This window comes from Drosophila montana, unplaced genomic scaffold, assembly GCF_035044405.1.
Source record: "Drosophila montana isolate Dmon_TW-CO22-7 unplaced genomic scaffold, ASM3504440v1 contig_3733_1, whole genome shotgun sequence".
In the NCBI taxonomy this organism is placed as follows: domain Eukaryota; kingdom Metazoa; phylum Arthropoda; class Insecta; order Diptera; family Drosophilidae; genus Drosophila; species Drosophila montana.
Window position 1 is genome coordinate 11,473,351 of NW_026998620.1, and position 26,967 is coordinate 11,500,317.

Sequence of the window (26,967 nt, forward strand, 5' to 3'; positions counted from 1 at the left end):
TGTGTGTGTGTGTGTGTGTGTGTCAGTGTCTCTAAAGCTGTGTGCGTGCCAAAACTTTGCATACTTTTTGGCGCACAATCTGCTGACGCGCAGTGTTGACTTTTCTAGTAATTGGCAACGCTTTCGCTTTGGCAGCGTTTATCATAGTAAAGCTTGCAACACTGTTTGCATACATTTCAGTGTTGCCAGACATTGCCAACAGGCACTCGGGATTAACGATAATGGCTTAAAATTGCCGAAAAGCATTTCAACATTTTTGCAATTTGTTTGCCAGTACTGTTTGTCTAATCAGTGGGGCTTGACTGTAATCTTTCTAGTGCTTGAAACTTAAAGTTAAATGTATAATGCGCAAGTTTTAATGGAAATGGCACAGAGCAACTTTAGCTTTAGATGATAATTCTTAAAGAATTATACCTAAAAGTTAATAAAAGAAGGAAAGATTGTACTCCACAAAGCTGATACTGGGCTACGAGAAAAGCACTAGTAAGGCATAAGGCGCCTTGAGAGCCTATTCAGACTTATATGTATGCTTAGGTGTTGCAAACTTATTATTGACTAGCAGTGTTGAAAACTGTTATATTAGTTGTTTGCCAGCAGCCATTTAGCTATTGCATAAAATGTTGTATAAAACGCGTAAATCAGATTAAAACTGAATGCATTTGAAGAGTTTAATCCTTCAAGTGGCGACAACGAGCTTAACAAACAAATACACACACACACACGCATAATCGCTTAATGGAAAACTGGCAACCCTCTAAGAAGATTCCAAAGGAGTAAGCTGCAATAATTGCGATAAAAATGTGCAATTAGTGAAGTTGTGGTCACAGTGGTTTTTCTGTCCGCTGTTGCCGTGGATTACATGCAATTTACGCGTGCAGCAATGCCACAAACTGGGGTATGAGAAAAAAGAAGGCAAATGGCATGGCTTATCTGGCTGCCATTTAAGTTAACCACTGTTATGGCTGCTGCAACAGAAGTTGCTGTCTCGTCAAAAAAAAAATACAAATTGCCAGCTGCGTAAACTGCGGGGCAAGCAACTTTTGGCTTAGACGTCGAACTAACACGTGCAGCGCTTACCTGCAGCAACTGAAACGTTAAAAAAAAAGGAAAACAATTGTAAAAACTGGGCAAAAAATCACAAAATTGTTACCGTTTTTTTTGCGTTCCTTTTGGACGTCAGTGCAGTAGATCGGAAAATTTGCCTTATCCACAACTCGCACCCCTCGGGGTACGCATAAGCCAAACACCATGGATAAATGTGGCCAACTGAAGTTAACTGTTGGCTCTTTCGGGCCGTGAAGTGCAAACCATTTTGTGAAATACTTGTTATTTTTATTGCCGCTTGGCAAAATCTCGAGCTCAGCACCGAAAGCCAAACAAAAGCGAACAAATATTGCATTTAGCATCAAAAAATACGCAAAAATAGTCAAGAAAAACTGCATATTTTATTTACTTTTAAGCAAATATTTTATAATAACCCCAACGCCACAGAAATGTTATGTTCCTCGATGCTGGACTGTATGCGCTTAAGAACATTTAAGAACGGGCAATCAGCTTAAAGTTGAAGAGTAATCTTCTGAGTGCTGATAGATTTCATAAAACCACTTTTTCTCTGTTACACAATTCGAATATTTAATGAAATATAAGGCTGGTTTCGCCTTCCCGATCATTAAATGCTTATGTGAAGTGTTCTGTCACATGAAAATCAAATTCTGATGAATTTTAATTTCAATCCATGTACTCCAATCATTCATCTCCAGTTTATGCTGCATGTGAAATCTGGTTATATGAAGATGAATTTTAAGCCTACATCTTGGCAGGGTTATTGGGCAAAGCATTAATTATTGCACAACAATGTGAATCCAATTAAAATGTTAATCTGATTGTAATCAACACATTTATAATCGCATTACGTATACGCCATGTTGCAGGCTGCCAATTTGATTTGACAATTAAGCAGAGCACACGCACAGACACACAGACACATGCGCACGCACACAGACAAAGTGCCAAGCTCTGATTTTATTACAGACGTATCGAACACCGAAATCCGAAATGAGTTTCGCGAAATGCGAGACCCAAACCGGCATCGAGACCAAAATCAATGCAGTGGCAAATAAATCATGCGACCGTGCGACCTTTTAACAAACACGGCCAAAATGAAATTTGCCATGAACCGCAAACACGGTCAGCAATGGAAATGGAATTGGACATGAGCTGCTGACTTCTACCAGAACTTCCGGGCACTTTGACGCAGCAGCTGCCATTCGTTTTCCAACTCTCGCCCAGTGGAAAAATAATTTTAAAAAGAAAAAATATGCGCGAAATTGTCGCCGCCAAAAGGCGCAAACAAAATACGTGATGATTGAGTTGTAAGCGGAAATTAATGAACGGAAACTAAATGTCTGAGTGGCGAAGATTTTCCCTGATTTCCGGCCGAGCAACACTTTCGCCTTAATATATAGTGTATACATTTGGAGGCACACAAATCGTTTTGGGCTGGGCAAATTTTGGGAATGTATCGACCAGCGTGTAGATCGAGTTATTTATGAGTCCCGTTGCACTGGGACCAGCAATCACGTAGCTTGGCTGGTTTGATTAATGGCCGCCAGGCAAGCGCGTCTTCGATTTGTTGTCCCCAGAGTGGGGCCCCGTCTCAAACCTCTTGAGCACATGCATGAATAGCCAAAACAAAGATCCAAAAACTTTTCACTACATTTGCCAAACGAAAACGAAATTTCACCAAAAACCAAAAAAAAAGTAGAAAAGCATGCTTATAGACAAAGGCAGCAATAGCTGAGTGAAAGAGGCCGCTGATGAGTTCGTCTGTGCTTGGCCAGCGCCACTTACACAGTATCGACCGCTGTTGTTGACGTTAACTTGGCCGAAACGGGCGCTTTGTTTGACTCGAATGTACGTTGGCAATTGGATTGGCAACGCCCTCGCACAACCACGAACAAGAAAAGTTTCCGCCCCATTCATCGCCTCGACAAATGTTTAAAAATTAAAGTTTGTTTATACGCTTTTTGCGGCATTGATTTCAGCGTCTTGCTGCGAAATGTCAGCATAGGGCGACCTTTGGGAAGCTATCATTGAAATTTTCAAGGCAGCATGAGTGTGTGTGTGTGTGTGAGTGTGTTATATTTCTCAAGTTGCAAGGCTGAGTTCAACAAGTATCTGCTGCAGTTGCGATGCCTTGACACACAAAAGCCCAACCGCACAGCACATGAGACATTGTGCGGCCAAAAAGCCTAACCGAATATGCATGCTAGTTTTGAGCTTTATGCAAATGCACCTCACATCTAACCCCAGGCACCAACCCGCACACACACATACTCCCACACACATACTCACACACACACACACACACACATAACATAACGGCAGCAACAACAGAAAACACTTCGCAAAATGTAAGCGACCTCGACGCACCGCCACCGGAGAGGACAACTTTCATTTGCATTTAAAGTGCTGCCATATGGCCAAAAAGGTGGTGTATTCATGCCCCGGGGCGTGGCACCCCATATACGTATTTGGTCCATACAAAAAATTGTCAAGAATTTTTAAAAACATAATAGAATATTAGCAATAAATTGAGATGTGAAATGAACAAAGGAAAATGTTTGCATTTAATTAAAACTCGAGAGTAAGAGTAAGAGTAAGAGTAAGAGTAAGAGTAAGAGTAAGAGTAAGAGTAAAGAGAGTAAGAGTAAGAGTAAGAGTAAGAGTAAGAGTAAGAGTAAGAGTAAGAGTAAGAGTAAGAGTAAGAGTAAGAGTAAGAGTAAGAGTAAGAGTAAGAGTAAGAGTAAGAGTAAGAGTAAGAGTAAGAGTAAGAGTAAGAGTAAGAGTAAGAGTAAGAGTAAGAGTAAGAGTAAGAGTAAGAGTAAGAGTAAGAGTAAGAGTAAGAGTAAGAGTAAGAGTAAGAGTAAGAGTAAGAGTAAGAGTAAGAGTAAGAGTAAGAGTAAGAGTAAGAGTAAGAGTAAGAGTAAGAGTAAGAGTAAGAGTAAGAGTAAGAGTAAGAGTAAGAGTAAGAGTAAGAGTAAGAGTAAGAGTAAGAGTAAGAGTAAGAGTAAGAGTAAGAGTAAGAGTAAGAGTAAGAGTAAGAGTAAGAGTAAGAGTAAGAGTAAGAGTAAGAGTAAGAGTAAGAGTAAGAGTAAGAGTAAGAGTAAGAGTAAGAGTAAGAGTAAGAGTAAGAGTAAGAGTAAGAGTAAGAGTAAGAGTAAGAGTAAGAGAGTAAGAGTAAGAGTAAGAGTAAGAGTAAGAGTAAGAGTAAGAGTAAGAGTAAGAGTAAGAGTAAGAGTAAGAGTAAGAGTAAGAGTAAGAGTAAGAGTAAGAGTAAGAGTAAGAGTAAGAGTAAGAGTAAGAGTAAGAGTAAGAGTAAGAGTAAGAGTAAGAGTAAGAGTAAGAGTAAGAGTAAGAGTAAGAGTAAGAGTAAGAGTAAGAGTAAGAGTAAGAGTAAGAGTAAGAGTAAGAGTAAGAGTAAGAGTAAGAGTAAGAGTGAAGAGTAAGAGTAAGAGTAAGAGTAAGAGTAAGAGTAAGAGTAAGAGTAAGAGTGAGAGTAAGTAGTAAGAGTAAGAGTGAAGAGTAAGAGTAAGAGTGAAGAGTGAAGAGTAAGAGTAAGAGTAAGAGTAAGAGTAAGAGTAAGAGTAAGAGATAAGAGTAAGAGTAAGAGTAAGAGTGAGAGTAGAAGTAAGAGTAAGAGTAAGAGTAAGAGTAAGATAAGAGTAAGAGTAAGAGTAAGAGTAAGAGTAAGAGTAAGAAGAGTAAGAGTAAGAGTGAGAGTAAGAGTAAGAGTAAGAGTAAGAGTAAGAGTAAGAGTAAGAGTAAGAGTAAGAGTAAGAGTAAGAGTAAGAGTAAGAGTAAGAGTAAGAGTAAGAGTAAGAGTAGAGTAAGAGTAAGAGTAAGAGTAAGAGTAAGAGTAAGAGTAAGAGTAAGAGTAAGAGTAAGAGTAAGAGTAAGAGTAAGAGTAAGAGTAAGAGTAAGAGTAAGAGTAAGAGTAAGAGTAAGAGTAAGAGTAAGAGTAAGAGTAAGAGTAAGAGTAAGAGTAAGAGTAAGAGTAAGAGTAAGAGTAAGAGTAAGAGTAAGAGTAAGAGTAAGAGTAAGAGTAAGAGTAAGAGTAAGAGTAAGAGTAAGAGTAAGAGTAAGAGTAAGAGTAAGAGTAAGAGTAAGAGTAAGAGTAAGAGTAAGAGTAAGAGTAAGAGTAAGAGTAAGAGTAAGAGTAAGAGTAAGAGTAAGAGTAAGAGTAAGAGTAAGAGTAAGAGTAAGAGTAAGAGTAAGAGTAAGAGTAAGAGTAAGAGAGAGTAAGAGTAAGAGTAAGAGTAAGAGTAAGAGTAAGAGTAAGAGTAAGAGTAAGAGTAAGAGTAAGAGTAAGAGTAAGAGTAAGAGTAAGAGTAAGAGTAAGAGTAAGAGTAAGAGTAAGAGTAAGAGTAAGAGTAAGAGTAAGAGTAAGAGTAAGAGTAAGAGTAAGAGTAAGAGTAAGAGTAAGAGTAAGAGTAAGAGTAAGAGTAAGAGTAAGAGTAAGAGTAAGAGTAAGAGTAAGAGTAAGAGTAAGAGTAAGAGTAAGAGTAAGAGTAAGAGTAAGAGTAAGAGTAAGAGTAAGAGTAAGAGTAAGAGTAAGAGTAAGAGTAAGAGTAAGAGTAAGAGTAAGAGTAAGAGTAAGAGTAAGAGTAAGAGTAAGAGTAAGAGTAAGAGTAAGAGTAAGGGTAAGAGTAAGAGTAAGAGTAAGAGTAAGAGTAAGAGTAAGAGCTACCGCGAACTGCATTTACTATCTGCTTATTCATCTGGCAGGTAGGCTGCAAACTTTGCTAATGATTAAGACATTTTTGCACGTTGTGAGCTCAAAGTCTGTGAAACATCTTCCCAATTTAATTTCAATATTAACGGAGCCTATCAAGGGATTTTGTACTCTAATTGCTACTTTATAAACACGTAAATGGCTGCTCAGTTAAATTTGCAAGTTTATGAACTTCACTTAACGTCCCTCAGATACAGCAGCCTGATTACAAATGACAATCAGAAGGAGCCTCATCTTAAAAGGCCGTAGGCAGAAAGTCCCAACCAGAAGGCAGAACTAGGTGGAGCCAGGTGTAGATCTGGGTCAAACAGGTGTTTAGCACAGACTGTTGGCCAAATTCTCTATGTATTTAATTTGAAAATGCGACACTGACACTGCGGCACGAAGTGTTTCGTGTAAATTAAATTACAAGCGCGATTATGCTGAGTGTCGACTGACACTGTCTGAAGCCAGGTGGCGGCCCGTTCGACCGGAACTAGAACATTAAATTTTCATTTAACCAAAAGTCCCTAAAGTTGAAAACACGCTGCTGCAGCACCAAATGCCACAACCGTTTGATCCCTGCTGCCTGCTGCCTGCTCCCTGGTCGCTATGTGTTCAAAGAGAGCAGTCAAAAACATGTGTACATAAGCACATATGGACCTAAAAACTGGTGCAAATTGTGGTGCACCCAAAGCGGATATTGCGACACGAACTAGGAAAAAATATCAACACAGTCAGAATGTTCAATAGAAACGCTTAACACATCCACAAAACTATTTCGGTCAGCAGCTCCGACTCTGTTCATTATATAAATTGTATTTTATGATGAACCGAACCTGAAGACAAACTAAATCAATTCAACAATAAAAAATGTTGCTTAAAAAAAAGAACATTTGATTAGGACCTACCCCCAATAACTTGGACGTCATGTGAATATAAATATAAATTGAAAATATCTGTGGTTTTGAAATATTTTTTGTTTATACAAATGTTTATAGAATACTAGCGGGTATAACCCGGCCTTGCCCGTGGCACGTATGTTATAAAATCAAAAAAGCTTTGAAAATATTTTAAAACTGATCGGACGGGAATCAAACAACTTTTATGCAAATCGGAAAACTCTTAAAATTCACCAAAAAAATCTTAAAAATTCATTTTCCACCGAAGGAGTTTAGATTTTTCGAGAAGTGTGAAACACGTCTTTAATGATTTTTCTTATAGATCTTTGGAAATAAATTTGAACACAAAACGTCATCCACCAAATCTTCGACCCCCATTTGCACCAAGGAGGGATGGATTTTTCAAAAAGTGTGAAACACCCCTCAAATGAATTTGAATATAGATCTTTGAAAATTAGTTTGGGGCCGATCGGATGGTAAACAAAAAACTTTCATACAACCATTTTCCGTCAATTTACCACTGTTGCGGGTGGAATTTTCCAAATCGTCAAAATACGTATTCATTAAGTGCTTATTGAGAGCTTTGAAAATAAGTTTGAAGCAAATCGGATACAACTTAAAACTTCGCACAAAAAATCTTTAAATCGCATTCCCCAGAAGAAGTTTGAATTCTGCGAAAGTGTGAAACACGTCTCAAATGATTTTTCTAATAGATCTCTGGAAATGAATTTGAGTGCGAAACGTCACCCACCAAATCTTTGACCTCCATTTCCACCAAGGAGGAATGGATTTTTCAAAAAGTGTGAAACACCCCTTAAATGAATTTAAACATAGATCTTTAAATATGAATTTGGGGCCGATCGGATGGTAAACAAAAAACTTTCATACAAACTTTTTCCGTCAATTTACCACTGTTGCGGGTGGAATTTTCCAAATCGCTGAAATACGTACTTATTAAGTTCTTATGTAGCGCTTTAAAAATAAGTTTGAAGCAAATCGGACACAACTTAAAACGCCGCCCAAAAAATCTTTAAATCGCATTCCCCCCGAATAAGTTTGAATTCTGCGAAAAGTGTGAAACACGTCTCAAATGATTTTTCATATAGATCACTGGAAATGAATTTGAGCGCGAAACGTCACCCACCAAATCTTTGACCTCCATTTCCACCAAGGAGGAATGGGTTTTCCGAAAAGTGCGAAAATAAGTTTGAGGCCGATCGGATGGTAAACAAAAAAGTTACATACAAACGTTTTTCGCGATTTTTCCACACTTGCGAGTGGAATTTCCCAAAACCCCGTCTTAACGTGCACCTACATCACATAAGGTAACTACAGTGAAAATTTCAGCTTCCTAGCTCTTACGGTTTGGGCTGTGCGTTGATCACCAATCAGTCAGTCAGTCAGTCAGTCAGTCAGTCAGTCAGTCAGGACAAACAGTTTTATATATAGATAGAATTATTTTCTTAAAGCTTTTAAACGAAAATTCAAAATCGGAGCTTATAGTAGTTTGAAAGCAGGTTCACGAATAGAACCTTAAGGCAGGCAGATGGTTCGGAAAGTGAATCGAACCAACCAGATTTACTTAAGGTTTGTAGTAAATTTAATGCAAACATTTTTATTAATTTCATTTTTTTGAGATTGAGTCTGCTTCGACTTAAGTGCAATAACATAACATTTAATGCACCACCTGCAGCTGCTCTCTGCTGGGGCTCTGCATTTGCTGCCCAGACGCCCAGCTGGATAGCACGACCGTTGCAAATACTGAGGTCTCAGTCAGTCTCTCCAAAATCTCTTGTTTTCTATTACATTTGATTTCAGAAATAAATGTGAAAATAAAGTAATATGCTAAAATAGATTTGGATAGGAACTTGAAAAATCCAACAAAAGGATTATGAAAAGAACAAAAAATTAAACGTAGACGCAAAAACAAAAAGGAAAAAACAAATCAGTACATTCTTGTGAATGCCATGAATATATTCACCACATTCGCAATGAGCTGTAACTATGTATTACATCAAGCTGTACCAAGCTAGGGAATATCCAATGTGCCATGCACTCAGCCGGCTTTGTTATACCCTTTGTAGCTATTTTATAGATGCAGAGCATAATAACTTCCGCCAAATAAAACGAGATGTCTATTTAATTCAATATGCGCTGCTAATGCAGCAAATCGGCATGGAACAGAAATCGAAATCGAGTGTATAGAGAAGGCATCAATATAAATAAAACTAAAATAAAATGCCAATAAAGGCAGCAGCTTGTGCGCCCCTCGCCAGATACTTTTTTTTTTTTTTTTTTGTTTGTTTATTGTATTGGATCAAAAATAGCATACATTTTTATTACAACACAGTTGGCTTAGGTGATATTACGCCAAGCCTGTTTGGGTCCTCAGGCTTTATCGTGGACAAACGTCAAAGGCGGCTTTTTGAGTAAGGCTGCAGGCTGCCAGATACTAATACTTATGCATGTGTATACACAAATACAAAGCAGCGAGTATATATTACATTGAAATAGGATGCGGAAATGCGATTTTGGTTTTGTTTTCGTTAGCCGCTTGGCGTATGGCTTATGGCGTATGGCGCATAGCAATTCGAAATCCCCTAAATACAATAAATTGTACATTTCATTTAATTCCATTTCATTTACAAAGCGAAACCAAATCCAAGCAAACAAAGGGGCGGCATTGTGGGTGCTGGCAAAATGGTGGCCAGCCACAGCAAGACGCAACAGAAGAGACTCGCCGAACAATAAAAGCAGAGAGCGCAAAGAAAATATAATAAATAAATAAATATAACAATTGAACCGAAATGAATGAAACGAAATGAAGCTCATGAACTGCTGCCGGATAGTACTGGATTCTGGGATTCAGATACATAACGCACTGCAGCAAAAGTTGATAAAACCAGGACGTGGCAGCAGCTGCTCGAAATGTATTCACACTGCATGCCCAACACTTTGTTCCGACTTTTTGGTTCATCATTTTTCATTCACAGCGTTCTCCATCAAGTCCTTGTTATGCTGTAAGATTGAAGCACATGCGTCGAGTGTGCAGTCAAAGTATATTTAAGCTTGTGTTCTGGCTAAAGTCCTTTGACTCCGGCTGTTACCTTGTTACATTTATGTTATAAAGCGATTTATGATTTTGTATTAGAGCAAAATCTTGTCAGCGTTGTACTACAAGCCCTTCTTGACAATGAATAAACTTTCGAAAAATGAGTTTTGTTTAGTCTTAAAATGTTTTTAATCTGTCCTGCAAGTTTTGTCAATAACAAACTTCTATATTATATAGCTCATCTTGTATAACAAGAAACGGTCGAAGAATAAGATTTCTCTAATTTGTTTTTTAAGATATCTTGACCAAACTGCGCAGTTGCGAACTTCACTATTCTTCTGACTACTTAACTACATTGCACCTATAGCAACATTCGTTCCGAAATAAAGCGTTCGCATAAAAACATTTCTACAAGGGTATTTACTCATCGTTGCGACGAAAATGCCGTCCTTCCTTTTTTTTTATTTTTTTGGTTTTCCTTTTATTTTGCATTATTTTTCGATAAAGTTTCCTCAACTGTTTTCCTTTTCTTTTCATGCACTTTTAGCCACACTCAATGGCACCATATTAAACAGTCGGCGTCTTTGATGTATTCATAACTTTACACACGCGCCCAACTTTGCGATTGAAAACAAAGTTATTGAAATTCTGTTTCTATAAAACTTTTAGCATAATTCAATCATTTCCGTTCACCAGCTCTGTGGTGAAATCTCGAATGCAATGAGATTTCCGAGAACATTTGTAAGAGTTTTTTTCATATTTCTTTTGAGAAGTGCAGTACACCAAATGGTTAACAGTTAGATAAATAAAGAAAACATGAGGACTAAGAATTTCAACTAGAATGTTTAGAATCAAATAAGTGTATGAGTGTATATATATATATATAAATATATTTTTGTTTTATATATACGTAAGAGATCCTATAAACTCATAACTAACTTATTTCTATCTCTTTTTTTCATTCCTTGTACAGTGACACTTCGATATCAACGCGCGTGGACATGCTCACGCCAGCTATTGAAGTCTATAAGCCGCCACTCTGACACAAAGATGACACTGTGGAGAGCAATTTAGGGAATCCATCGACGAGTAGCGATTTCTAGCAGAAGCTAATCATCACTGCGGAACTAACTACGGATAATCTATTTGTTCTTCCATCATAGTGTCAATCAAGTCTAGCTAACTGACTTATCTGAATGCCATTGGCAATGGCGGCCAAACAATTCCTCAGGCGCCCAAAAGCCAGGGCCAAGGCCGTCGATAACTACAGTGGGGGGAGGGGGGCAACACTGAAAAGTTTTAGCAAAACTACCAAATAACAAAAAACACATATGTATACCCATACGAAACACAAACAAACACACACACACACGCACACACGTGAACACTGAAGTGCAACAAAAGAACAAACACATGAATAATAATAATAATAATTGATCCAACTGAATAATTCCTAAGATTGATTACATTTAGTTACTTTTTAGCGTTAATGATTTTTAAACCTGGCCGTGTGGCGGCAACCCAAATGCTGCAAAAGAAGCAAAAACAAATGGAAACTAGTTCTAAGCATAGGTTATATACGTATATATGTATGTACGGCAATGCAACATCGCATATTTTCATAGAAGAGTGATGAAAGGTGGCGCATAAGAATTGTGTTTGTATCTGCAACAAATTTATTATGTAATATGTAGTAGGTGTAAATTAAGGCGAGAGAAATGTTTGCAATGTGTATCGAAAATGTAAATTTAGTTATGTAAATTTAAACGACAAATATAGCAACAAACAGAAGTTTAAGAAAAGCACACTGAAACCACAAAACCATATTTGTCAGTAAATAAAAATAAATGCAATGAATAATTTTTGTACTGCTGAAAAGAATAAAGACAAAAACACATGAGAATATAAAAATTGAAGATTAGATGTAAAATTTTGCATAGCTTATAAATAAGTTTGTAATGCATTAGTAATTAATTACCAAACCGAATGCAAGAGTTCAGCTAAATTTAGCAACCAAAAAATTGAAAACCTCCAACAACTGAAATTATTTCTCAAATCGAAATTCGCATAAGACATTCATTGAGGATATTTATTTGAATAAACATATTCATGCTTCAGCTATTATTTTTTGCATAGATGCTCTGAATACATCACAAATCAAAAAATTAAACATTAAAGATATAGTTGTTTGTCGTTCCTTTAGCAAATGCTTAACTACGTCCAAGCCGAAGATATTGTTGTTAATGAGCCCTTCACAAAGTGCCCCAAGTTAATATGGAGTTGGTAACATGTTTATTTGAAATCAATTTTATTATTAGGTATAAATAGGTATTATTTTAACTCCACACCAAATTTTGTTCAATCACTTGTTATTCAATAAAAACAAACTACGACGTTTTCCCTTTTGTAAATATATAAAATGTTTGCAGACATAGTTAATTATTGTTTTTGACTGTGATCACATTAATAATATATAATGAATATACATTATTAGTAGCAATTTGTTATATTGGTAAAAAAAAAAACTTAAACCATCTTTAACTTAAATCAACCAATCAAAAGCAATTTAATTCACAGTATTGCTTCAAAATTAATTATACAAAATTTTTTGTTTTACGTTTTCCAAAAAGTTTCAATGAGAGGCATTGAAAAGGAAAAAACATCTATTGAAAAGTAATGAAAACAGAAACGAAATTAATTTCGTAAACACTTTTAAAGTGCTTTTTTAACTACTTCCAAAGACAAAGTTCTGAAAAACAGTTTCATTGATTTTCGTTATCAAAAGCTTTCATTTGCGACTAATTCCACTGGAACTAAGACAACATTTAAATGTTTTTTGAATCGTTGTAAACTTCATTTATTGAAGTTAGCAAATTATAAAATTTGTACAGCCTGGTCGGAGCTTGAATAAATGGAATAGATGTATGCCGTAGTACTTCATACACAATATAAAATTGTGCTTGACAATATCATTTCTAAAACAAAACAAAGTACATTTTATTTGGCCAGAAATTTCATTTTATTTTGGATTAAATATGTTTTCGAAGCATTTCATACTTACAACCGCTCACAGAACAACTGCGCTCTATTTACTAGATGATGCTGCTAAGCTACTTATTCTGTTCAAGTTGAGCCCAAGCTGGCAATGGGATATTGAATGTTAACATTTAGTGTATTAGAGAGTGGCGCAGAAATGTTCGGAATTTGGCAATTGCATAGTGTTATAACTATATTTTATATGCATGAAAAAACATAAATGTGAATGCCAGACGCATATGTTAAGCCGATAAACATATAATTGAATACAACCAACTTGATAAGGTCATAACGAAGCTATATGATAATGATAATATCACAATGTTCATAGTTAAGCGAAAACAATAATAACAATGGCAAATATATACATATATATATATATTAAAAGAAGAAGCAAACAAGTTGTACATAAGTTGAGAGGTGCATAAAATTTTGATAGTTAAGCTAATTGAAATCATTTTGTAAGACACGAAAAGGCAAATACATGCAATTAAATGAAAGTAAAGCATTGAGTACTAAACTAAGCAGCGCATCGCTAGAAAATATGCCTCAAAGAAGCAGCAGTTAATAATTAAATAATACATAATATCCATTTTATACACACGCTTCATGTTGAACATGCTCGTTGTTTATTTCGTTGTTACATAAATACATAATATATGTACATACATACATATGCAATCAAAGTATGAATATTGAATGAATAACAATTTGAACACTTGCACACAACACTTATTTTTAGAATTGGCTTTGATAAGACTATGGTTTAAACATTTGATAAGAATTTAATTTACAAGCAATTTGAATAAAAAAATAAATACAAAAAATAAAAAAAATATACTGAAAAAATCGTATAAAGAGCAAACAATGCAAAGTGGCAAAAACAAAAGAAAAAAATAATAATACTTACAAATGGTAAGCATTGAAATGAACACGCAATGAACAATAACATTTATATAATACACAATGAACAGAGAAATAATCGAAATCATATAAAAATAATAATAATAATAATAATAATAGAACTAGGCGCATATTGAAAAATAAACAAGAACTATTATTGAAAGAAAAAGAGAAAACAAAAAACCATTTACTGCGTTGTTTTTTATTTCTTAGGGGAGTAAAATTTTTGATTTGCACTTAGTTTGGAAGATAAATCAAAATCTTTAGCGAGTATATTAAGCGTCAGCATAAACAACAACTATGAACTGAATTACAGAAATCCAATGAATTTTCCATGTAACAAAATGGCGTACACTTAAGTGAGAATCAGAAGAGCAACAGCAACAACATCAGCACATATGTGTAAGTGTATAACGCCAGCCATCATCGTCCACAATTCCGGGCCGTTGAATCTCGGTTGCTTGTGGATGGATGGGCAACCCACATGAGTTGCCACAAAGCAGCGACGCAGTCGCGAGTTTGCTTCTGCGACAACAGAAATGAAATGAAGTGAAATGAAATCAAAGGCATCCATCGGCGGCGCTATCGACGTCAGAGAGCAACGCATGGAAATAGACACAAAGTCGCTATGGGTAGCACCCGGTATCGAGCTGGCAGCCATTCCAGACAGTTCCGGGGCCACAACGACAGCGCCAATGATGATGTTTACAGTTGAGCTGCAGCACCAAGCACCAAGCACCAAGCACCTAGCCACCCCTCCTCCAAATCCCAACAGCAGCCATCGAAACTAACTGGTTTATGCGCCATGCGTTCATGTGTGCACACCTCCTCCCCCAACCCGTCAACTACACCTCCTTGTCATTTCGTCTATGGCCTTTTCCCGAGCAAGCTCCACAGCCGAGGTTTTTGTGCTCATGTTGCTTGCTAGGGGTGCCCATTCAAATCCAAAATTGAACTTGCCTGACTTTGTGGTCGCTCTTTGTCTATGGAATACCCAAAACAAGATAGTGCGGTTATGGTTAATGCGGTCGCAGCGGAAGCAGAGGAAGTTTTGATCTTGGCGCAAATATGCCATAACTATGAAGTAAATTTGAACAGCTTCGATTAGTTGGGGGGGCCAATACTGAACAATATCAAGAACACAAGACGGTATTGAATTTTTATTCAATTTATAGTTGAAGATCTATGATGGCCTCTTCCATAATTGGATGTGCCGCCTACGGAAAATGGGTTTTCAGAAAAAAAAGTGGGTAAGATACATGCGCCGACGAGCTGCAGCGATTTAGCTCCTCTTTTTGAGTGTGCAAACTTATTAATCGGAGAAGTTCCAGATTCCCGAATGTAGTTTATTGTACATCGTAGTTTATCATTTATTCAGTCATCCCCATATATTCTGCAACTTCGATTGATATTGATTGCACTTAGCTAATTGAGCATATTTTGGATTTTATGTAAGCAATAGGCAGCACAATTCGGAATAGCGAGTTTTGTAAGCTTAACTCAACTCGGAGCATAATGTGCGTTTGTATTTTATAGTATAGTATAGTATGGTATGGATACACATCTGAGCAAAAAGGCATGTTAGACAAATCAGGCCCTCTGATATACCAGAGGACTTTTTGTATCAACGAATGGTTTGTATGAAACCCGTTTGTTTACCTTCTGATCGGCCACAAACTCATTTTCAAAGATCTTTGTTCAAATTCATTTAGGGCGTGTTTTTCACTACTCGCAGAGTCCAAGCAGAACTTAATGAACACGCGTTTTTGCGGTTTGGAGATTCCACCCGCAGCAATGAATTTGGCGGTAAACATTCGATCTTTTTGTATGTCATCTAATAGGCTTAAAACTCATTTTCAAATACATTCGTGAAAATTTAGCTGATTTATTTATAATTGGTCGACAGAACGATTGTCATCCTAAATATTTAATACATAAGAATTTTAAAATTAAATGCCTAATTAGAATATAAATATTTCTAATAGCATCACCGACACGATGCAGGTATTTTATTTGCCCGTTCGGCCAGCTATGGCCCTTTTCACAGCTACGTATATATGTATGTATGAATGTATGTGTCTATTTATATGCATATGTATGTGTGTATTAGTGGGTAGGTATGCATGTATGTATGTGTGTATTTAAATATATATATGTATGTGTGTATATATGGGTAGTATGCATGTATGTATGTTTGTATGTTTCCGTGTATGTAGGTAAGTATGTAAGTATGAATGTATGTATGTAAGCATGTATGTATGTGTTTATGTGAGGTTGAATGTGTGTATGTATTTTTGTGTTTATATAAGTTGTATGCAAGTGAGTATGAATGTATGTATAATGTATGCATGTATGTATTTATGTATGTTTGTATGCATGTATAATGTATGAAAGCGTGCATGTGTGTGTGTTTCTCAGTATTAATATGCAATTATTTGAATATACGTATGTATATAATAATATTTGTATGTTTGCATGTGTATATGCAAAACCAAGTTAACCTCTAGCTGCGCTGCAATTGAACAAAATAACGAGTGCTTAGCTATAGCCCTACTATGCGATTCTCATAAATTTAAGTAAGTCTCAGAGGCTTCACTTCAAGAGGAGGAGACGGCTTCTTTTACTATGGAGGAGACAGCAGCTTGAAAAAAGGAAGTTTTAACTATGAAGGAGACGGCGGTCTTCATAGTCACCTATCGAGGAGGCGATGGCTATGGCTTAGGCAATTTAAATGCGGCCATTCAAATAGCTGGTACGTGTTATAAACATAACGAAGTCTTAATATTTATATCAACTCTTACAATCGCATACATGCATGTTTGTTTATATCTATTCGAATACATGCGTTTAAATGTGAGTATGTATTTAAATATGGGTGTACGTTGAGCTGAGCGTTTTTAAATACTGAGCGCTTATAAATATTGCTCAACTAACCGATGCTAACTAATTTAAGTGAGATTTAGCAACCAAGCTGCGTTAAACATTATCTCTGCTTTTCTGTTATTTCAGTGATGGATTTATCTACTAATAGATGACGATAAAATAATTGTGTGCGTGATTTTACAGGTGAGTACGTTATTATAAATTAATATTTATCTCGATACATAAAACTGTTTGTGCTGACAAATCGGTCACTCCCCAATAGAACAGTCTTGTTATATTTAATTTCCCTTCTAAAATAAATAAATCTAGAATTTGTTTTTGACAGCTCTATAAATTAAACTCAGTGAACTTAACATAAATATTCTGCATAAACATGCTGCACTTGATTTAACATAAATTTTAACCGTGAACTGCACTTGATTGTGACATGGAACGATTTTTTGAAACTTTGCCTTTGACCAATGCCAAAAATATTTAGTTCATTCGTTAGGAAGTTCTAGTATTTCACAATGTTCAACTGCAATTTGCTGTGGGTGAAATTCTTGAAAGCTGTGGCACGCACTTCTTGTTGCTGTTTTTTCCGAATTTCAAGGAGCTATATGAAGCCAAAGTCTGACCCTTTTCACATTCCTAGAACGGGCCATGAAGGATACGCCCAGTAGTCGCAGCAAATCATGCTCAACATGACTGCAAAGCTACCTGCTGCTCGTACAAATCGAAAACTGCCCCCAAGCGAGGCGTGGTGCTACACATCTCAACAGGTATCCAAAACGCCGCCCACCTGCACGCGGCACAGCTGCCTGGCCATGCAAATGGCAAATCGCTTTGTTCGGGTTCGGGTAGGGTGAAGTTGGGAGTTGAGGGCTGGCGGTTTGGGTCAGAGGCGCAATGATTCGAGTGAAATGCCACTAAAGGCCGCAATTGAGAGAACAACAAGCTTAACAAGTTGCCATTGCCAGGAGCGCTCTTTGTGTTCCAAGTCCGTGTTGAATTTCCCACGATTATTTGGGGCATGCTGGTGCGGGTCGCTCACAATTGGGATACCCATGCACGGCAATTGAACATATAATGTGTCTTTTTTGGCGGCTTTGGGCGCGGCTTTAATTGCGCTTGTAAATCATAAATCAACAGTTGAATAATTTCATTGTAAATAACGCCCCACAGCTGACGCCCCCGCAGAGGCAGAGAGGAGGGCCACTGAATTGGGTGCGAGTTATTATCGATTGGGTTGGCAGCCTTGAAAGCGGCACTTCAATGACGAAAGCCAAGCGTCCCCAGTGGCAACAGCCCAAAAGCATTCATCGGCTGTCAAACTTGAGTGGGGGAGCTGAGAAACTATGGCCAAAAGGGACCGCCTCGACTGCATTTGCTTATTTTGCTTTAAATTTATGAACTTGACTTTTGGTTAGCTGAATCACCCGATATGCCCGTCGTCAACCGCCCCGTCAGCCCCCACCATCTGATCAGACACGAAATGCGGCGCTAAAGGCTTGCATGACTACAGGAAATTACCATAATTTCAATTTAAGAAATTAAACGAATTTTGTTGAAACGAAAAGAGCCTCGCAGTGGCCTCAGGCTGGCATGCTAACAGCCAACGGCCAACACCATAAAGCCAAGGCTTTAATATCCAAATTGATTCCCAAAACCCACATGCCAACACTTTTGAATGCTATATTACAACATACATATTCGTAACTCCTTTTAGCTCTGATTTAAGATATATGCGCATTACCTGGTCATCAATTAATATGAATTTTTCCAGAGTAGTGTATAATAGTAAACAATAGTTCAAAATTTGGAGCCTAGTCACAGTTCGAAGTTTCATACAGAAGCGGGCTAAGGTCTGCCAACTTTATTTGAAGCGGAAATGTGACAAACTTCAGAAACTGCTGAGGCAACACTTAACTTAAAGATTAGTATATTAATTAAATTTTGCAACACTATTTTTTAATTATTGCACTGGATGCGTTCAGCAGAAATTTTTGTTATTAACGCTGCCTAAAAGTTATAATTGAACAAATTTAAAAAAACAGAATAGATGCTAGAGTCAAAATATACGACGATTGTCTATTATTTGAAAAATGAAAAAAATCCTAAGAACACAAAATATGTGTTGAGAAGCAAAAATCAAAATTTTTTCCTGTGCGCAGCCAATACCACGTGGCAACTCTTCTGACATACTTCAGCCACAAAAACCTAACACACTAACCAAAACAAAAAAATCAAATTTGAATACTAACAATATGAATGCATATCAAAGCGATCCCCTGTTGCAAGTGGCCAAATGCGAGATGTGCCCTCAGAAGGTGACCAATTTTGTGGTCGGGCTGTGCGAGCGTTGTGTCGCGATTTGGACCAGCAAGCGTAGCATGGAGACAATGCACATAACCATTGACCACGTGAAGGCGGCCATTGTTAGCATGAGCCAAAATAAAACCAACCATCAGAATATGAATGCTGTATTCCGGCGTGTTATCGAGGAGGAGCAACGACGCCGCAAGCTCAAAGTCGATCTCTTTCAAAAGTTGCGCGAGAAGTTTCAAGATGGCGTACTCCTACAAGAACTAGAGGAATGTTGTGAAAGTATTAAAGTTGACGTGGAGGAACCCTTTTACGATATGCCGTCGCCAGACGTGGACGTGGAACAAATAGAAGATTTAAGGTTTCGCAAAGCTTTACTTAATTAGCATGCACAAGCAATCGTACATATTAAAACAATTGTTTAATTTTTTGAAACTCTGCAATTATATTTAATTGCATAGATATGTATTTACCAGCCAGTAAGCATATTATATGCTCATTACAAACCCATTATGCCTAGCCACTTAAATTGAATCCTTTTGTTGTGCGCTGAACCTATAATTAATAGTCTTTTATTTATTTTTTTTTTGTGCCCATAAATTGCCTTGCAATGGCCGAAGCATCAGAGGATGATGACCAATCGAAAATCAATTGAAGCAAAGTGATTGTTTTCCCTTCAACCACAGCCTGTAGACGTCATTGGGGACTCGTGCATATTTCGGTAATGAAAATGTTTATTCAAATTTGCGTCAATGGCTATGTTTATCAGAAACAAATATCAATCTACATAAATAAGTGCTAGCGACTACATGTTTGAATATGTCTCAGTATATAGTTTGCATTGGGCCTGTCATTGTTCGACAATTTGTTTAATGACAAAACTAATAAATCAAACACTTTGTCTGTCCATTTCATTCAATTTGGTATTTTCGTAGGGCAAAGCTGACGTCACAACGCGTCATTAGCTCGAATATGGTAAAAGCAGTGCTGAAACGACAATCGTAATAAGCTGCGTAGATGGCGCCACTAAGCGATAGATCGATAACTCTTTCGATTGCACATGATCCCGTTGTTTAGCTTCGTCAACAAAGTCCCAAACAGCAGTTAAAGGCAAGTCGGCTTCAATCGAGCTATAATTGCGAGCTATGTCAAAGAGAAGCGTAAATTATACATTTCGTAACAGTTTAATATGTAAATAACTAAAACAGTGTGAGAAGAAATGCAACAAAACGTTTCGAATGACAAAAATATTGTGCACATAACTACCTGCTTGGTGAATTCTAAGAATCAAGTGTGCGCATAGCTGGCTTTGTTTTACCCTATACGCATAAAGTGCGTTCAATTTAGGATTTAATCGAGTTGTGTCAAAGTATGTAACATGTAGCATAAGTGATACATATCATATAAATGATACCTATACATATCATCATCAATAACTATATTAATCTAAGTAATCTATCAACATACATTTGTGTGTTTCTATAAGTGCAATAATATTGAATGCAAGATGAGTTACAGAGACAAAAATTGATGTGTAATTCTTTTTTGAAGTGTCAAATGTGTCCCCAAAAATTAACCATAACTTTTATTAAAAAATCACATCTTTCGATGTGAATAACAAGCATCAGCTAGTCGAGTAGTTTAAGCGTCCGTTTCTTGCTGTTGGTTCAATTAGGCCACACGTATTTTGCATACTTTTCGGCATATTTAAAGATATTTCAGCTGAAGAGAAAAACGAAATAAATGCAATAAATGCAACAATTTTTAGCTGCATGCGCTGCCAATTCATAGTGTTTGACAGGCAATAAATAGTCCAGCACAGCTGGAACCGTGTTTTTCTTTAAAGTTAGCATCCAGTGTTGGTCATCGAGTTTTCTGTATCTGAGTGTGCCTCGTGGGCAGTAGGAGAGCATTCGAACGAACATAAATTGATGCACGAGCAAGTGGAAACAATGCAACAATGTCAGTTAAATTCGAGGGCACAGCTGTTAGCTCACTGGCTGGGATCGTAATTAAAGCCAACTTGGGTTAACGAAGAGAAATGTTGCAGCCATGGCAACAAACAAGAAACAACTGCGACTGTGTCAGCTGCAGACATTTTTCTGTTTTGCACACTTAACTTTTATTTGAACTTGCATAGATATGTGTACAAAAGGCAACTGTAAAATGAAGTGGGGACAGGTGCCAAGGTGTGGGCCAAAGTGGAACGAGGCACGACTCGCAGACTACAGACAAGTGACTGCCATTTGGGCCACGTTTTCGGTTACCTTTGTAAAAGTTTTTTGTCAGGGCAAACTGCCAAATTGGCCTAATGGCGTTAATACGAATACGAGCCCTGACTAAACCAGCAGCATCAGCATCACCACCAGCAGCCAGCTGACATCAAAGGTCATTACACAGGCCATCAGCGGATGCAGTTGCCAGGCCATTTTTCAGAAAATTCTGAGCAGTTTTATTAGAGCAAAACTCATAAAAACTCAAAATGCAAATGCAAGCACTTAAAAATGTTTCCAATTTGTCAAGACCTAAAGAAAATATAAAAATAAGAATCGTTAGTATTTTCAATACTTGCTATCGCAGTTATTGTTTGTCCTACACGCTTACTAACATCCCTAGCACCTTTACGTACGTTAACCAACACTGTTCGTATACTGTTAGCACACAGCTAACGCGCTTAGGTCATGGCCCCGTTTTCCATCTGCTCCAAGTGCAAGGCTCGAACCCGAAAGGTTGTCAAAGATTCAATAACTTTAAAGGATATTTACCTATGCCCCGTAAGCTGTTCTTTATTCCTAACCAAATATTTATATAAATATTTATTGATAAATATATATATATATGTATGTATATACGATATTAGAAATGCTGCAAGGCGAAAAATGAAACGCAAAATATAGAGAATGAACAGGACAACAAAGAGTTGCGAAGAATACAACTGGAACTGCCAGCGCTTGAACTGAAGAAGCCCATACCACCAGAGCCCAAAGCAGCGACACCTGCAAAGCTGCCACTTGCTGCCGTCGCAGGTGCTGCCAGCCACAGCGCCAGTCGGAAATGTACACCACCCATAATGCAGACTGTGATCATAAATGGACGCAAATATATTGCCATCAGTGCAACAGCCTCGGACAATTAGACAATGTACGCTTTGCAGAAAATAAAAAAAAATATAAAAATAAAAAGCAAAACACGTGTAGACAAACACTTAGACTTCCAGTATTGGTTTGTGTCCTGGCTACGTTTCGCGTACTCTCTGCAAGAGGCTGGTATGCTGATCACGAATAGAACGTGCAAGCAAAAGTGTTTACAGCCAAACTCGATGCATGTTTGCCTCGATATTAGGGTATATGTTTCAAAGTAGTTTAAAATAAAATGAACAAATAAAACGTGTTAAAAATGTGGCACGTACAAATCTTTTAAAATTTTTTGATTACTTACAAACTTTTTATTGAAGTATGTTAACAAAATGTTCATAAATTAGAACCATTAAAAAATAATCCAACACTTTAATTAAGCTCTTTGTGCGCCAAACTAAACAATTTGCATAAATTAATTAAAACACGTTGCGTGACGCATAGTTCAACAACAAAATTCAACCACAACAACAACAAAAACAACACGCAACAATGACAAAACACAAACAACAAAAATAGGAACGCAACAACAATAGAGTCAATGCTTGTTCACAAAAATTTGCGTATAAAATTGCCAGCATGCAGCGAAATGTTTATTTTTAAATTTGTTACCGTTGCATTTTGCTACATCTGTTGTTGTTGTTTGTTTTGGTAAAGGATATGCGTGCTAGTGCGGTATTTATTTACGTCACATTTCCGTTTCCGTTTTAGGCTGCAGTTGCACCTCGCGCAGAGCCCAACCCGCAACCGGCTAACTCGATTTCCGTCCCACTTTAGACGGGTGCGTGATTTTCTAACATTTTCCAAGCCCATCAAAGTTTTTAATAGAATTTCCATAATCAGATTTAAAGCTGTAGAACCATTGAAGAACGCTGGAGCTTAAAATGCCTACCGATATGAAGGGCTGGAATTTGAATTTGATTTATTTTGCGTATAACATCGGTTTCAGTTCTTAGTTCAACATTTTACTTAGTGTTGTCTACTAACCCAGGCTTTAAATTAGTTTGAAACTTTTAGCCAAGTCATTCATAGAGACAACTTGGCAACTTGGTCTCTCTTGAGAATGTTTTCAAGTCCTTCAAAGTTGATATGCCAGAGCCACATATGGTATACAACACGTTTACATGCATGCACGTGCATATTTACAACAATTGTCAAAATCAAATTCAAAATCAATGTTAAGACCTTGTAACCATCGCCTGGGCTTTACAGTCAACTTTATTTGGGGTTTGCGATACGCCATTTTCGATTTTCGACAACCCGCAAAGTTGAACGCCTGAAAGTATGCAACGAATACTGTTGGACTGCACCTGCCAGCCCGAAAACAAAAAAAACTCAGGCCAATCAACCAACCTGCATGCAAGGTCTTTAGCTGGATGCCTAGCGACAATTAAGGTCGTAACGCCCCACCCAGTAATGGGTATTGGTTGTGCTTCTGGGTGGTTCCGCCCCAGCTGTTAGCCGTTGTCATTGTCATTGTTTTCTATGTTTTGACTGCTTTATTAAATTCCATGCACGCGATGCCGATGGAAATTTTAGGCCCAAATCGAATTGACCAGGACTCATTAAAGGCAGCCATTTTCACAACAGATTTTCGACTAAATACAAACTCACGTGTCAAGTTTATAAACCATTTGCCATAATTGAAGTGCTTCACGCGATTCAGTCTGTGCACTAGCTCCCCCCAAGGGTCAATGCTGTATTCCTGTCCCAGGCCCGCCCCCTATGTTCTTACCAGTTCCAGGCCCTGTCCCAACGGCAGCTGCTCAAACACCCATTGCCCATTTGGCGCCTGCAGATTGCATGCTCATTAGAGGCAACGCCAGCATTGTTTTATTTTTTGTTGATAATACCCGGAGGCAGAAAAGAGTATCACATATTCCTAACGGATCCTGTATGTTACAGGTAAGCGAGTGTTTTGACTGGGCAAGAGGTTAAGAGATTAAGCAGTATATTTTTTTTTATAAATAAAAAAACTAGACAAACAATTGAATTTAATTTATTCTGCCATTAAAAGAAATCTTTACAGAAAAATCTAATGATTTGTTTGTAAGAGCATAGAAGATTCGTTGTTTTCCTTTCGAGCTGTTATTGTGTTTACTTGAGTCGACGCTTTGTTCTTGTATTCATTCAGTGGCCATTGCGCTGCTCCGTCGTCGTTGTCCCATGAATGATAATGACAAACGCATCCCTTTGGCACGCCTCACATAGCCGGAGCAGCAAATAGCCGGATGAGTGGCAACACTACGGCCAGTGGCCATATGTTCCGTGCAGCTCCCGCACAAGCCCACTGCTGCCGGGTGACCTCAATAATAATATCGTCTAATTGCTTCGTAATTATGCCGCGCACATGGTTTTCTCGATTTGCCCGCAGTTCGTTGTTGTTAATTCACTTTCACTTTCTCTGCTCCTTTGAGAGTTCTATTCTCTTTCTCTTCCTCACACACACACACACACACACACACACACACACACACACAGACACAAACACAAAGACAGCGAGCGTGTTAGCGTGCTTGCGGACTGACCAGGCAGGCCCATTCTCCGCCTAACTGGTCCGCCATTTTGGTATATTATTATTTGTCTCTTTTGTTTTGCGCATTTTATCGTCATTTGCTTCATTTTCTGTCATTAGAAGCATTTAACTTTTTGCTTTTTGCCGATTTGTTTCCATTATTTATGTGCCTGCCATTCGCCATTTGGGCCAACCACAATATTGGCCATGTGGCTAGGAGAAGGGAAAAAAAACTCTAGTGATTATGGTAAGGGTATTTATGAAGTGTACTAGCCTTAAAGCCAGAAGGCTTACGGGTAATGTTTTGTGTTATTTTCTTGGCTTTTTTGTTGTTGTTGAAGCGACACTTAACAAACGACTTATAACACAAAGAATTACTCGCCCATGGAAATTACAACTGCTACTGAAAACAGCTTGAAAGCATTTGCTAAGCATTTCGATAAATCGATCGATTAATATTTGTTTATTGCCAGTGTTGACAAATGAATCGCATGCGGTGGCTTAACCACAGGCAGGTTAACTGGCAGTTACAACATTTTGAGATTATCAGATTGCTAGTGTAAAAGGTTGAGCTAATGTCAGAACAATTAAAGCTTAAATAAATGTGAACATAGTACTGCAAAAAGGGAAAACGTTAGTAAAAATAAAAATGTATATAAATATCTACAAACTCCAATTAAAGCGTAAATCTACTGCTAAAGCCGTGAAAATTTTTAGACATGTATATACATATTCTGAATGTCTGATGATCAACACACAATCCGCAAGAGTTAGGAATACGACATTTTTACTGAAATTACCTGACATTACATTTCGCAAGTTTCACCCCATTTGGAGGATAAGCGGAGGTCAAAGCTTATATTACTGAAACTTTATTTTTCGACGTCAAGCTTCGCACCATGGGGCTAATGTTGAGTTCAACTTTTGGCTCATAATTTGATGGAGTACAAACTCATTTTCAAATATGTTAAATATAACTTTAGATTGTGCGAATAAATTTAAAGTTTTAACGTGCGGGAAATAAAAAATACTTTTAACGAGCAAGGCCGGGTGTGTATGTATGTATGTATATATGCGCACAGATATCTCAAGCTTCGCAATTTATCTGTCACTACAGATTTGTAAAAACTTGCGTAATTTCTAGCTAAAGTGTTACTAAAAAGCGTATCAATGTATGTCAATGGGTTGTTGCTTTCAATTGAAGAACTGCCTGCCGGGCGACCTCAGCACGCGTCACTCACAGGCAGACACATAGAGAAAGAAAGAAAGAGAAAGAGAGAGAGAGAGAATGTGTGCAAGGAAGACAGAGACAAGCTGTCTCGTGTCATGCCGAAGTAATTTAGATGTATCGCGCACTTTTTTAATGTCATCTAAATACGAATGTCATTTGGATTTGCGGATGGCGACTGCCCGCCCACAAAAACATATGCCCATCACCGAGGCTGGCTAAATTGCATTCAAGTGTAGGCGAGATGGGCGTGGTCGTGTCATCAACGTGTCAGAACGTGGCACAAGTTTGTCTAATACGCAAACTTTTAATTGAGTTTAAATTTGTATGAGTGAAGCAAATGAAGAAAGGGGGAGGCGCCTTCTCCATCTGCCTGCCACATTGCGTAGAGCGACCACATTTATGCGGCAGCATGTTATGAAGAATGAATGAATTTGAGTGCCCAAATGCCAATTTGTGTTTGAGTGTGTATGTGTATGTGAGAGTGTGTGCTTGGTTGTGTGTGGTACGCAATTTTTGAAGTGTGTCGGTTTCAATCCTGGCAAATTGCCCATGAAATATTAAATTTACCATAATGAGACGCCATTTTTATACCTCGTAATTTGCCAAACTTTATGTGCGTATTTGTACGGTGTATGTGTGATATTGTGCTTATTAACGCCTCTCTCACACCCACGCAAGGAGTAACCCGCGAAAAGTGCAAAATAATGTGAGAGAGATTATATTCATGTACATACATACATATATAAGAAGGGGCATACTACATACATTGAGGTTCGAATATGGCTAACTTACCTTTCGCTTGGCACCATGAAATTATATGCTTTTTATGGCCATGGCAGCTCGTCTTCTGGTATTAGTGCAACAACTTAATACATTGTATACTGTGTGCACTAAATTATGAAAAAAGGGATCAAATTTTGCGGGTAACACAAGGAGTTTATGCGTATATGAGAGCACGTTAGAAGGTTGCAATTTAAATTTATGTGCATATGCGTTTATATGGAAGCGATGTGGCAACTTTGAGCCAACATTAAGTTGGCTGCGTCTGAGTGACACCAGACTTAATTCATTAAGATAATACCAGGTACCTATGTATGTATTTGCTTAAAGTTTAAATTAAAACAACTTAATAATATTCTTAATTTATTCATATTAATTGCAATGTGCTGTTACTGGGTCAACTTTAAATCTAATTGTGCTCATCTAAGCATCTAAGCATCTCCAATGACCTAGT

At 37.6% G+C, this 26,967-nt stretch overlaps 2 protein-coding genes and 2 long non-coding RNA genes across 4 annotated transcripts in view; 3 read left to right on the forward strand and 1 right to left on the reverse strand.

The window, feature by feature from the left end:
* The window catches only part of Teh1 (tipE homolog 1), a 33,446-nt gene extending 21,337 nt beyond the window's left edge, over window positions 1–12,109 (forward strand). Inside the window, exon 2 of the mRNA XM_064693872.1 lies at window positions 10,701–12,109. Within this exon, the coding sequence (XP_064549942.1) occupies window positions 10,701–10,770 (70 nt within the window). The 3' untranslated portion in view covers window positions 10,771–12,109. The remainder of the gene's footprint in view (window positions 1–10,700) is intronic.
* Window positions 12,110–18,562: 6,453 nt separating this feature from the next.
* Window positions 18,563–19,694, forward strand: LOC135436486 (uncharacterized). Its single transcript, XM_064694096.1, has one exon. It carries the CDS (start codon window positions 18,796–18,798, stop codon window positions 19,237–19,239), a length of 444 nt encoding a protein of 147 aa, XP_064550166.1. The 5' UTR covers window positions 18,563–18,795; the 3' UTR covers window positions 19,240–19,694.
* A 402-nt stretch (window positions 19,695–20,096) lies between these two features.
* On the forward strand, window positions 20,097–22,016 carry LOC135436974 (uncharacterized). The gene is made up of 3 exons (XR_010437633.1): window positions 20,097–20,222; window positions 21,512–21,627; window positions 21,714–22,016. It is a non-coding gene; the product is annotated as an uncharacterized LOC135436974 (long non-coding RNA).
* Window positions 22,017–23,970: 1,954 nt separating this feature from the next.
* Window positions 23,971–24,910, reverse strand: LOC135436397 (uncharacterized). The gene is made up of 2 exons (XR_010437512.1): window positions 24,797–24,910; window positions 23,971–24,715 (listed from the first exon to the last, which is right to left on the reverse strand). It is a non-coding gene; the product is annotated as an uncharacterized LOC135436397 (long non-coding RNA).
* Window positions 24,911–26,967: the final 2,057 nt, after the last annotated feature.